We start from the raw sequence: 13,717 nt of genomic DNA on the forward strand, positions 1-13,717 counted from the left end.
GCCCAGAACTTGCAAGTTTTATTTTCTTCCCCTGGCATGTGAATCATCCATCATCTCATTCTGATCCTAAGTGGTGTTTTTCAGTGTTTGTAGAAGGTGTAACACCAGTCATCTGAAGTGATACTGTGTCTCTCTTGGAGGTCGTCTGCCCCTCCAGGGCCAGAAGAATTACAGCCAGGCCTCTTCCCTGCTCAGGCTGAGCTGTAAAGAACTCAGCTGATCCTTGTTGAGGTGCAAAGTGCTGTCTGAGAAAGGCATAAAAGAGGCAGGCTTGTGCAGTAAACCTTAAGAAGAGGTGAGGTACTGACCTACTCTTCAGAGAACAGGAAGGAAGCCTCTGGGGCTGGGGTGGGAGAAATTATTTTGATTTGGTAGTTTGACCTAAGTTTCTCTGTTTGGAAAGTAAAGCTGAGCCAAGAGAGAAATTTGAGCTTGATGGTAAAGCCCTGAGAAGCATGACATATCCAGTATGAATAGGACAACTCTGAGACAACAGTTTTTTAAGCCAAATTAGGCATGTTATACTATGCTAAGCCTTTTGTCAGGCTGTGTGCATGACTGAGGACTTGCAACAAAAGGTGGGGAAGCTAGTGAGAAACTAAACTAACAATTAAAAAAATACATTCATGCGTCTATTGCTGAATAGTTTTACGCAAATCTTCTCTATATAGTCAGTAACTAATTATATGAGGTTTTTATAGTAGTAGCAATTGAAAACTTGGACAAAGAGCTTTTAAGTCAAGAGAATTTAGCTAATATGAATGGAACATAAAATTATGTGGATATGGACACTTACATATTTGTGTTCATATCCAATGTTTGAGCAATGCCATTAAAGCTAGTAGTCTGAGACTTGTTCAGAGTTTTTTGTCCCCTACATATGTTTTGGGATTTTTGGCTAGATTTCTTTCACCAAAGAATTCTGAAACAGACCAGGCAAGCATATTTAGGCCTGAATATAAATCTCAATTAAAAATTATCAATGGAGTATCCCAAAGGAGGAAAACTTCCGTTACTTTATACCTCTTCTCCTCCGTATCAGCTGCTATTAGTTCTTATTAAACATTTATCTGCATTGTCACCAGGCCTCTGAGCTCATTGTTAACTTGCTTTGTAAGCATCCAAGAGAAGTAAAGCTTGCAATAGAAAGAGGGTAGTGAATTAACTTGACAGTTATTTATGGGGAACCACTTCCAAACATGAGAGTCAGCATGAAAGAAGGCGTGAATGTTCCACCTTGGAAAATGCAGCAGCTAAGTGATGTTTTGGGCTGGGGGAAGGCAGACATTTTCATTGGTTAACATGAAATAACAGGGAGACAGAGATATGCCAAGAGAAGCTGTGAAGATGATTAACACTCTCTCTTTCTGGGATGGAAACAAAGGACATGCAAAAAGTAAAGGGTGGGGAGCTAACCCTCACAGAAAGGTTCAGGAAGTGTTGTGCTAGTAGACAGTACTTAATTGGAACTTGGAGTTACAGCTTGTCAACTGCAATGAGTATTTAATATAACAACCATATGCTGATGAACCTCTGCACTAGTAAGATGGAGCATGAGGTGAGAGATCTGTACATCAGTATTGCTGTTCAAAACTGAAATACAGTAGTTTTTAACCAGAATTTCCTATTGTATTATTTTTCAAACCAAGGTCCTTAAAAGGCCAGCTACCCATGAGTGATGGTAGCCATGCTTTTAGCCTTGTTGGCCATGACCTGTACAAAGACAGATGGTTTTTCCATGTAGCCAACACAGACCCTTCAAGAACCACAGGGAAAAACACTGTGTAATTGCTCTTAGCTTTTGTAGCATAGTTTCTGGTGCAGGAAAGCCTTGCATGGATATACCTTGCTGCAGAGGCAGCTACTGTCTTACAGCTTGTAGATCCTGTTGATCAAGTCAAGGACTGCAAGCCAGAATAATTGCTTGAAATTTTCTGGATACAAAAGTGGCAGTGAGGAGTGCTGCCCTGTTCTTTTAAAAGGTTATTCCTAAGGGGCAAAATCAGAATAGTCTTGCAGTATAACAGATGCATATTTATGGATAAATGTCAAGGGCTAGCACTGATTCTCCTGAGAAGTCTGTATCAGTTTTACCACATCACTGCTTACAGTCAGCATTGCTATATTTTTTAGCTCTAAAAAGTTAATGGAAAAAGTATGGTAGGAGAAAAAGAGCACAAGGAAAGTATGAAACCTTTTCAGAAATTATTTCCTGCTAAGAAATCTAATGAACTTTATGTGAAGAACTGTAACAGCTAAGCACACCTCACATAACAGTCAAGCTTTGATAGTTTTTAAAGCTCTTCAGGCATGCTTTTTTATTATGATATAGCTGTTTATGTTCCCTAACCATCTAAAAATTATGTCAATACTTCTCCTTGGCTACCCCATTCTTTCTCTTTCCTTACCACAAGCAGGTCTGGAAATCCACCTCTATTCAAAAACACAGATTTTTGCATATTTTTAAAATCTCTTTGCAGTTAAGAATAAAACCAACAATTTAATTCTATTTTTTTAGAGGTTGTTTTTTGGTGGATTTTTTTTTCTTTAGAAATCAAGTATTACTTACTCTAAGTTTCTAGAAATTTGCCCTTGGTTTTAGTAGTGGTTTAAGGCTTTTGTTCCAGGCTTCCTGAAGTGTGTATAAGTACACGTTTTTTCATTCTTATGTGTTGGAAGATTAGCTTCATTAATAATACAACATATAGAAAAACTTACAGGAAAATATTCTTAAAAGTATTTTTAGAGTGCACGTTGGTGTAGAGTGCATTGTATAATTAGGCATGTGTTAAAATATTGGAAAAATAACCTGAATCTGAGATGATCCTAATGATGAAAGGAAGATTAAATCAAAGATTTATAATAGTGGCCTGGAGATGTTTATTAACTCTACAGAAAATATATACAGAGTGTTTCAGTATTATAATATTTTTCATATTATAGCTAGCTGACAAGTATTGAGATATGTGTAGTCTAAATCCTTCTCCTTGGATTCTAAATTAGTTCAGTACTGAAAATGTATTCACAATTATATGCTGCAGATTGCATGTACATCTCTTGAGTAATGAGAACTGCATCGCTCATGGATGCAGAATACTGATAACAGAATTGAGAATTTGACATGCTGCAGGCAGGCAACATGCAGGCTTTCTCACACAAGATGCATTGCATGCCTGACCTACTAATTGAAGTACAGTTCAAAACAGCAGAAATTAAATTTGATTTAAATTTAAAAAAAAAAAAAAGTATAGAGGTGCCATTTTTATTAGTAACTCGTCTCACTCGGACTGAACTGGATACCTGCCACAAGCAACACTGAAGGAAACAAACTCCCAATAATCTGAGGTTGATGAAATAAAAGTATTTTTAGTGCCCTGAACATATTTCATTCACAGTAGTGTACATATTCTGCAGTATCAACAGGGTTGTAGCACTGTGATAAGCCTAAATACCTAATTGTAAAAATACTTTGGTATGAGACTTAAACAATGAAGTATTGCCTTGAATTTTAAGACCTCACCTATGCACAGGGGGTGTCTTAAACCTGCATCTCCCTTCTATAAATAAGAAAGAATCCCTTGCAAAAAAACACTGTTTATGGAGAAAAGCATAATAACATATACTTCAAAAAAAGGGTTAGAATTGTGGGTTTGAATTCTATGTGAAAGTGACTTTTCAAGGGTATGTATGTGTGTACATGCCTATTTAGCCTTCATGATATTCTCACAAGTAGTAGAAGCAGTAAGTAAGATTATTGAGTAGAGTCTCATAATGTGTCCTTCAAACATTTCATTCTAGCAAATCAGTAAGATGAAAGAAAGTCTTATGGATTTTTTTTTTTAAAGCATGTGAATCTGAGCAATGATCACTTTTCAAGAATTTAAGAGCTAAATGTTATTCACTGTTAATGTTTATAAATGACAGCGGGTTTTAAAGTCTTTTTTCAAAGCTCTGAAGTGTTTTTAGCCTCTAGCTCTCATTGACTTGGATAAATTCATATTGGAGTTCAGATGCTAATTTATGTGACTGCTTTTGAAAACAATTAAATTTAGGTCAAATCCTGTTTCTATAGGAGCATCCATTAACTCTGCTATTAAGTCTGGGAAATCTTTCTGTTCACAGCCTCGGTTCTTTAACTGCCAATTTTTTCTGAGTCACCTGCCTTCAAGTATGGAGTTGCCAAATAAAGTGATTTCTTTAAGAAGCAAGGATAACTTGCTTATGCACTGCAAATAAATTCTGTAGAAATCTAGCATCTGGTGACGCATTTACTTTTTTTTATTTTTCCAGGGGAATTCCGGCCTGGGATTCAGTATCGCTGGAGGAACAGACAACCCACACATTGGGGATGATCCTGGGATATTCATTACTAAGATTATACCAGGAGGAGCTGCAGCAGAGGATGGAAGACTCAGGTAAAAATGAAGTGGTTATGTATGTTTAGATACAAAATGGATCATTATTATAAATTATTCTCTAGTAGTCAAAAGCCAACTGGGTCTTTCATGGGGTCAAGGGAAGTAAATGACATATTAAGAGTCTCCATTCTGCTAAGGTAGGAGAGCTGATTTATGTAGCTTAGAGCAGCTGAATAATGTTAGTTAAGCCTTGTATGAAGGGGCATTTGCTGGTGCCATCTCCATCTGTGTACAATCAGTCATTTAATTTAGTCAAAAGACGAGATGGAGACAGAAGGAGGAAACAGGCACGTCAGCAGGAAAATCTTCCCGGCTTGGTCTTGTTCCTGGCTGAAGGACTATGCGTTGGTGTTATACATTAAGGCTGTCAAGACTTCCCAAACTACAGAGCCACTGCTAAATAGCCACAGCTGTTTATAGACACTTCTTGTTATTCGACTGCAGTAGTAAGGTGTGCTTACCGCTGTGCCCAAACATTTTTTTTCTCTGCGAGGATATGATTGTTATGCTCTATATTCTGAGTCACCTCCACAGTAATCTATTGCTGCGCTCATGAGATAGACACACAGGTCACTTGTGGTTCTCAAATACATGGTAGCACATCTCTTAACAAGTGGAACCACAGAAGTGCTTGTGCTTCTTTTTCCTTATGGACTGAATGCAGAAAGGCTTCTGTCTATCGCAGAGACTGCCACCCATCTGTCAGTCATGAAGCCTGCTGATGCTCACTAAAAGGCAGCAATTTAGCTGGAAAGACTTGGGATAAAATTCTGAAGCTTTCATGATCTCAGCACTGGAATCTGAGTTCTGAGAGCCTTTGCCAAAAACAGATGGTCTAAAATTCATGAAATGGGACCAGATGGTAGCAATAACTTTTTTCCCAAAGCCTTTTCCTTTAATTCAAAGTTAAAAGTAGGGGGAGTTGGTCAGTTCTTAGAGCAAGTTTTGGATTTTTCTTATAGTGGGTTAGTAATTTGATTTTGGAAACCATTCTTATTTTTACTGATAGTAATGAAGAGTCATGGTGGTTGGCAGTGCCTGAAGAATTTATGGTCTAAATATGATTGTAGACAATAGGAGTAAGAATAATCTCATGCAACTTTATGACTAAAATGCAGTTATCTACGCCTAAGCTAGTCATCTTAGAATCTCCTAACAGTGAAGAAAAACCCAAGCATTTCTAGGCTGTGATTCATCTCATCCTAAAGTCAATGTCTAAAATAGAACAGAAAAATCACATCTTAAAAGGGCCTATGTTTTCACTGGTGACTCAAATGAAAAGGAGTTTCTTCACCTAGTTCAGCTGTAGTGATCTATACTGCAAATGTTTGCACTGGGCCAGATAAGCTTCATGCAAAACAGACCATGAGAAAACAGCACTATTTGGAAATCATGCTATCAAATTTGACATGATGAAGAGCATTAGGGGGGTCTTAAACCTGCATCTACCTTTCTACAAATAAGAATGAATGCCTTGCAAAAAATAGTATCTTTTTAGTAGAGTTTTTAATTACTTTTTGAAAGCTTTTTTTAGTTTAAACTACTAGGACAGAAGCCACTGCAGTATTTTGTCATGCTATCTTTGTATGAAATCAAATATTTCCTAACTCATTGCTATACTAATTACTGTAAATTTAACTTATGAATATTTAGTAATTATTGTGTTGTAAAGGTCTTAGAAAGACCTTCTAAACCCACAAAAAATAGCATACAAATGCAATTCATTAATCCATGGTGAGATTAGACCTGGCAAACTTTCTGTTTTGTAATAAAAGTTTAGGAGTACAAGTATAGTTATCTTAATACTAAAACAATATTCTTACAGGATTTGTTAGCACATTTTGAAGTAAAATGTTATAATTGACAAGCATAGATTTGGCATGATCATTTTTTGTATTCCCATTTGTAAACATAGTTTTTACAAAGATTCCTCCTTTCCTTCTTTTATCTGGTAGATGGATTTCATTTTGCTACGATGCTAGCAAAGACATAATCCTGTCATGTTTTAGGAACACCTGAAAATGTATTTATCAGTGATCATTATTGATATGCCACTGAAGAGAAAAGCTATCCTGGGGCAGTCTCCACTGACTTACATGATAATTAAATTTACATAACAGAGTTTATCAGCTAAGGCCACTCTACAGGAACAAAAGCTCAACAACACACAGTAACATCTGCCAAGGATAGCAATAACCTAGGTTCCTAGCAAAAGCCCAATTTTTAGCTACCCAAGAATGGGAGATTGGTGTTTATGGATAGAAAAAACGACATTACTTTCTCGTGTCCATTTTTGCCTCAGACTCTGCCTGCAGATACACTATATTATATAGTGCAGACTGTTTGAACTGGCTTCTAAATCTACTGTCTGTTTTATAAATCATAAAAGCCTGTAAAATCACTTCTACTGCATTTTACATGAAGTCCTTTTGATCTAACTTAGCTGAGTGAAGTTCTTCAAATAGTGAGCCTGTGAAGAGACCAGCAAGAAATGGACTTAATGCAAATCTTATATATGTGTGTGTTGACAAGTGGAGAGGAGTAGGTCAACTGGATTTTCACGTAGGTCCCAACAAAAGCAAATGCAACCTCCTGCACCTTGGAATAAGTAACTCTCCAGTGGGCAATTTATAGTTACAAGTACATAAATACCTGATGGGAGGGAGTGAAGCAAAAGAGGCCAGACTTTTATCAGTAGTGTACAGCAACAGGGAAAGGAGCAACGCACACAAAACACAAGAAATTCCACTTGAACATCAGGAAACACTTTTTTACTATTAGAGTGACAGACTCTGGGCACAGTTGCCCAGAGAAGTTGTGGAGTCTCCATCCTTGGAGATACTCAAAACCAGACCAGACACGTTCCTGGACAACCTGTTCTAGCTAAGCTTGCTTCAGCAGGGAGGGTTTGACGAGGTGATCTCAAGACGTGCTTCCCAACCTAAATGATACTGTGATTCTGTAATTTCCACCTGAGTCAGCATTATGCCCTGGCAGTGGTGAACACCAGCATGGAGGTCAACAGAGATGCACTGAGAAAGGACTGGAGGCCACAGTCACATGATGCAGTAAGGGAAATTCCAGTTGGGTCTGAGGAAAAAATAGTCTTTTTAATAAGGTTAGTAAGGCACTATAACTGGTGGTTCAGTGAGATTATGGGATCTCTGTCTTTGGAGGGATTCAGCATTTATCTGGGCAAAGTCCTGAGCAGTGTGACTGAACTTACAAGTTGGCCCTGCTCTGAGCAGGAGGTTGGACTAGATGACCTCCAGAGGACTCTTCCACCCTGAATTGTTCTCTGATCATGTAGATTATTCTTATATATAAAACCTGTGTGTGAGGCTGGAACAAAAGTGATTAAGTTCCTGGGTTATTTTCCTTTAGTGGAGAACAGTACTTTTATTGACCATAGGTACAATTTGGGTTTGTATCACTACCCAAAGAATATTAAAAGTATTCAGCTACTTTAGACTACATTCATTTTAATATAACATCCCTGATTTTGAAAGACTTCTTGAACTTTCAAATACTAATCACAGAAGCACAGAATCAAAGAATATCTCAAGTTGGAAGGGACTCATAATGATCGAGTCCAACTCCCTGCTCCTTGCAGGACTACCTAAAAATAAACTAAATGACTAAGAGCATGGTCCTTGAACTCTGACAGGCTTGATGCCGTGACTACTTCCTTGAAGAGCCTGTTCCAGTGACCAACCACTCAGTTAAGAACCTTTTCCTAACGTCCAATCTGAACTTCCCCTGACACAGCTTCACTCCATTTCCTCATGTCCTCTCTCTGATCACCAGAGAGAGGAGATCAGCACCTCCTGCTGAGGAATAGCTATTATGTTTACATACTACCTTCCCTGAAATGCACTGTCTTCTATAACTAGTATAAGATTCTAGAACTAGTATAAGACCAATACACTGCATAACTCAGATTTTTGAAGACATTTTAGGTTAAGTACACTGACTCCTAATCTTACAAAATACAAACAGCTGTGGAATCTTTTATGATGTTCATATAATATATAGAAAATAATTTCATATATAGTAAATAATTTCATGGAATAAAAATTAATTAATTTTAGATTTGATTACTTTAGCTAAATGTGAATATAAAACCTTAAGACTAACTACAAATTATTTTTTTCTGAATGCTGCATACCATCTTTCTTTGAAGCTTTAAGTTTCAAGTCAGTGACAGACAGAGAATATAAAACCTTGAGAAGCAGCAACCATTCCCACTGAGTTGAAGGAGAATTTCTCTCAACAGTTTGATCTTTTAAGACTTTTGATGCATAAAAACTTTTGCTTCTATCTCACAAATGTCAGTTGTCCACGGGCAAACATCTACTTTTTAATAAAGAAGCTCTGAACTTAAACTTCTTTTACTCTTTGGAAGAAAGAGAAAACTCCAGTAATTTATGGCTCAGTGCCATTTTTTTGTTTTGATTTTTGTGTCAGTGAAAAAAATACAGTGGTTGGCTCAATTGCCTAGATAAAGCAAAGAACTTCAGTACACTATCTCAGCAGTTCCTTCTATTGACACTTACTGATCATAAGTGAATTCTGGCTTCTAAAAGGCAACACACATCTGAAAAATGCAGCCTACTCTGTGAAAACAAGAGTGATCAGCTTATGACACTAGAAGCACAGTGTAGTAGTACAACACGACTGAAAATCAAATAGTGAAAGAATAATGAAAAGCTTTAAATGATGACCAAGTTTTTAAAAGCAGACTCCGAAAATATGAATTTATTTTCAGCAATTGTAAACCAACACTGTTTTGAGTCAAGAATCATTCTTTCTGTTTACAGTTTCTCACAGTCCAATTCTGATCTTATGGTGGAAGTATTTTTCTCAAAACTCTGTCTACAGGAATGAGTAGGTCACATGAGTTCCTTGCTATTGCTATCAGAAAATATGCTCTTCTTTTTTGTGAAGACAAGTTTGAAAATGTGAATTTTAAAAGCTATTGGGATGTTAAAAACAAGAAAGTCTTGGATAGAACAAGGATTCCAATCATGTTTCATACCAATCTCTTGGTAGTAGGCATCTTACTGAACCTGTGAATCAAAAATCAGTTACTGCATATATGACCGAATGAGTTTATTCACAGGACTGTGAGAGAGACTGGGATGGCCTTGAGCTTGAATTTCAAGGGTTAATGTTATACGAAGGTTATTTTGGTATTTGAGCCTGAGCTGTACTCAAGAGGAAAGAGGGTTGGATGTGAGGGGTGAGTCAAAGGGAAGAAAGTGGTTGTGCCTGAAGGCACACTGCCCTGGTAAGCTGCCCGGACCTGTAGCTGTTTCATTCATTCTTTCTTCTAGGAGACTGGTTTCCAGTCTTTCCATTTGTGAACTATCAAATTTTGTTCCTTAAGAATGTGGATATTTGTAAGAACAACTTAAACACCTTGAGAGATGGATTGAGGGTTTCTTTTGGCAGACTAATCAGAAACAGCACATGTACCCCCAGCTAGCTGAATACCCTCCCAGCTCTCTAAGTCACTTGGTGTGCAGAAAGCAACATAATACACAAGCTAAAAGGAGACAAAAACTGAAATAACTTGCCCTCAGTCATCTAGTAAATCAGGGAGAAAGCTGGAAAAGTGATTCCTTCTGTCATATTTCCGTGCCTTACGGGCTTCAGTTAAATGCCTACCAGCAAAGGTTTTAAACAAATTAGATTTGTGTTCCCTTCAGTTGTCAACTAACCCACTGTGATGTGTCAAAAGATTATATATTTAGCTAGGTATATGTAGCAAGGGGTGAACTCTGAAGTTAAGACTCTTTCTCATGCATATTTTGTTAAAAAAAAAATAGAATTAAGAAAAATTAATTTAAATGTAAAGATTGTATTCTGATCAGATTTTAAAAAATATTTCTGTGCTTCACAAATGATGAACCAGAGAGGAAATACTACCATTTCATGCTATTTGTTCAGAGCTTGAAAACGGGAATTAAGAAACACAGTGGTATAACTATTGTTTGCAGTTTACCTGAGAAACTCAAAGGAAAGAAGAAATGGAAGAAACAAGCGAGTCCCCACTTGAGAGCTGGCTAGATAAAGGACCACCCCCCCCCGCCATGGGCTGTGCTGACAGTCAGTGCCTTGCCTCTGATGAAAAGTCTTAAACCTAAATCCCTCCAGCAGCAGCAGGCACACAGTTTTTGCCTGTTGGTATCCGTCTGCAGCTCTAGATTGCTTACCTACTCCCACTCATTGGGAGTGATAATAGGAAAAAAACAGGGGCTTTTTCAGATTAATGTGAAGAGCTATTCCCAGGAGAGATCATGTTCTTTCCAAGTGTGTTATGTGTCTCTAATCCAGCTTGGGCAACTGGCTTTATTTCACCATCATTGTGTATCAAAACAGAAGTGTGTCTGCTTTGTGATTCACTGCCTAAATCCCTGTTGGTTAACTTCTGATCTTGTATTAAACCTATCAGTACCAGGTCTATATGCGCTGCAATGGCATACAGCTTGTTCAGGATGTTACTATAATTACAGTGATGCCACAAAACACTGATTCATATCTGCACTGTTTACAGGCCTCTGACAATGCTATTAGTTCAGTACATAATTTTAGTAGTAAGTTAATAAAGAGACATTCACCCCATTAGGCAAAACATGCTTGCCTGGCACACAGTCATAAATTAGATCATGAATTATTGACTGCTCACTCTGTCCTGGTTTGTGTTAGGAAGTTTGATCTTATTAACTCTGTTTGTCTGGTTATCTGTGCGTATCATTTTTTGAACTACTGTGGAATTAAAAAAAGACAGAATTACCACAGGGGATCTGCATGAAAAAAGGCAGGTCACAAAATCAAAGCTGAACATGACTTACTGTGGTTCAAGTTTTAAATCATCAACTTATACATCTTTCTATCAGAGGAGTATGTTACCATGTGATTCTCTTCTCTGTTGCCTTCACCCCTTCACTTTTCTTTAGCTGAATCCTTCTTTTTCTCTTTTTTTTTTCCTATGTGAAGTTTGCATTCCTTATTTGGTATTGCAGAGCCCCAATGTGTCTCTGAATTTGATTATATTTTGCTTTTCCTATTTTGAAAATAATTTGGTAGGCTGAAAAACTTCTCTCATGCAGTGCAAGAAAGGAAAGGGAAATTATGTATTAACAGCTGAATTTTCAGGTAGAGAGAACACAATTTAATGGGCAGAAAAAGGTACCTCTCCGTCTTGGGTATTTGAAACTGGTGAATTTTGGGGGCCTATTTATAGACAGCAGTGGTGGACATTTTTGCAGAAGTTTTATTTTTTAACAGAAAGGATCAGTTTCTTCCCCGTATAAACTTCTTGAGCTGTTTTCCACTAATTGAAACCACTGTTTGCAAATAACACTTAAGCAAAGCAGCATGCTATTAGGACTTCAGATACACTGCAGCTCTATAATGCCCATTGGACTAGTATTTCAGGCAGTGGTACTGAACTGGTTAACAAGGCACTCTCCCCAGAGTTCTTTTAGTACCCATCCTGCCTGAAATTACAGTCACCCCAGACTGCTGCAGCAGCAGAACAGCACCATACAGCCAAATCCAAGCGATTATTTCATCAACATGTTTGCACTGCTACTGTAGTTACAAATTTAAATAGCTCAGTGATAATTTATCTGGAGTAAGAAGCCTTCTGTGGTTACATACCTTAGAAATGATCAGCCCTCTATGGAGTCTAGTGTTAGTCAAGGAAAAAATATTTCACATCTGTTCCTGTACTCGACAGGTGTCATCCTCTAGGGTACTGCTGAATTCTTCCTTTCTTTCAATTTCCACCGAACCTGAAAATAAGATTTTGGATGAAAAAGAAACTGACTTAAGCTATCATGAAAAAAAAAAAAAAAAAAAAAAAAAAAATATAACCAGCAAAGATCTGATTCTACAACTTTTTAAGAAAAACCTTGATCAACTTTTTGCTTCTGGCAGCCAAAACCTGTAATACACGGTGAGACAGGCCATTCATATGCTGTCAAAACTCTTGGCTGTGCTTTGAATAAACACTTTGGACTTTCAGACTACAGCCAGACCATATTTCCTGACCGTACCTCATCATTGTTGTCACAGTCCTTACTCCACTTTTACTGCAGCTATTAGAGCAGGAGTTTTCAATGTACTTCCTCATGACACGTGAGTTTTAATACCAAGCTTGCAAGATGTGTGAGTACTTTGTTTGGATGTGTTGCTTACATCACACCATTCCGCATGTTAAGTCTGAATCATACCATTACAAAAAGCAAGCTTGGGTTTTTTTCCCTACTTACCTGTTTGCATTCTACTCAAAGTTGCAGCATGTAGCCTAATGGTGCTGATGCTCTGAAGCCGCTTAAGTTTCTTACTGAACTTGAACTACGTGTTTCTCTTCCATTTTTTTAAATGCTACACCTCTGTTCAGAATAGCTGTTCTCAATCAAACCAGAGTGGAAGGGAGGGTTTTCTACTTGTTAGTGCAAGCGCTTGGGAGGCAGGACTGCTTAGTTTTGTTCTCAACTTGCTATGCCTGATCTGTGGCAACACTTTTCTTCTTTTGTGCTAAAGTTTCCCCATTTGTAAAATGGGTATAGTGATCATTATCTTTGCCTCACGGGGGTTGTTGTGAAGCTTAAACGAGTTCATATTTGCAAAGCACTTTGAGAGCCCCAGATGAAAAGTGCTTGTAAAAATACTGAAATCTGGAATTGCCTTCTGGGTTATCTGTTGTAACTGGTTTTCCTGCACAAACCTGAATATGCTTCAGACACTGCTAGTGTCAGTTGGGAGGATTTTAACCACGGGTGAGGAACAAGCGAGTAGCTCGGTGTGTTCAGCCGGCAAAGCGCTCCTCAGGCCCAAGGAAACGCCTCGTCCTCCCCAGGCTGGGCTCGGCCGGGCCGGGCCGCGGCAGCTGCTCCTCCTCCGGGCCCCGGAGCCCCCGCTCGGCGCTGGAGCCCGCTCAGCCGCAGGCTCGGGGGGTAAGTCAGGGCTGCGAGGCCGTCCCTGCCCTCCACCACACCTCCGAAGCCTGGCCTGGGGCATCTTCCCTTACCTGCAGAGCAGCCCTGCAGCTGGGAGGAGCTCTGCAGCTTCCTGGTGCCTTCATTCATCTCAGAGTTTACAGGGTTTTGTTTTTCTTCCCCCTTTCTTTATCCCCACACCTTGCTCTCACAACGCCCCGCAGCGACCTGCGCCTCCTTCTTCTCATTCCTCGCCTCTCCGCTGTCCCACTTGGGCCTCTGGCTCGGAAGGGCGGACATCAGTCCTGGTGCCGTGAGGAGTTTCCCTCCGGGCCGCCCTCGGGGGCT

The 13,717-nt window shown here is 38.7% G+C and overlaps 1 protein-coding gene and 1 long non-coding RNA gene across 23 annotated transcripts in view; one reads left to right on the forward strand and one right to left on the reverse strand.

The window, feature by feature from the left end:
* DLG2 (discs large MAGUK scaffold protein 2) overlaps positions 1 to 13,717 on the forward strand; it is a 1,035,190-nt gene that overhangs the window by 679,736 nt on the left and 341,737 nt on the right. For all 22 annotated transcript variants that reach the window (XM_026841744.1, XM_026841762.1, XM_026841771.1 and 19 more), the window contains one exon: positions 4,291 to 4,415. In XM_026841744.1, coding sequence (XP_026697545.1) covers positions 4,291 to 4,415 — 125 coding nt within the window. The remainder of the gene's footprint in view (positions 1 to 4,290; positions 4,416 to 13,717) is intronic.
* Positions 7,185 to 13,710, reverse strand: LOC113476404. Its single transcript, XR_003397722.1, has 3 exons — positions 13,462 to 13,710; positions 12,087 to 12,220; positions 7,185 to 7,508 (listed from the first exon to the last, which is right to left on the reverse strand). It is a non-coding gene; the product is annotated as an uncharacterized LOC113476404 (long non-coding RNA).

Source organism: Athene cunicularia (genome assembly GCF_003259725.1).
Source record: "Athene cunicularia isolate RWA chromosome 1 unlocalized genomic scaffold, athCun1 chr1_part1, whole genome shotgun sequence".
Taxonomy (NCBI): domain Eukaryota; kingdom Metazoa; phylum Chordata; class Aves; order Strigiformes; family Strigidae; genus Athene; species Athene cunicularia.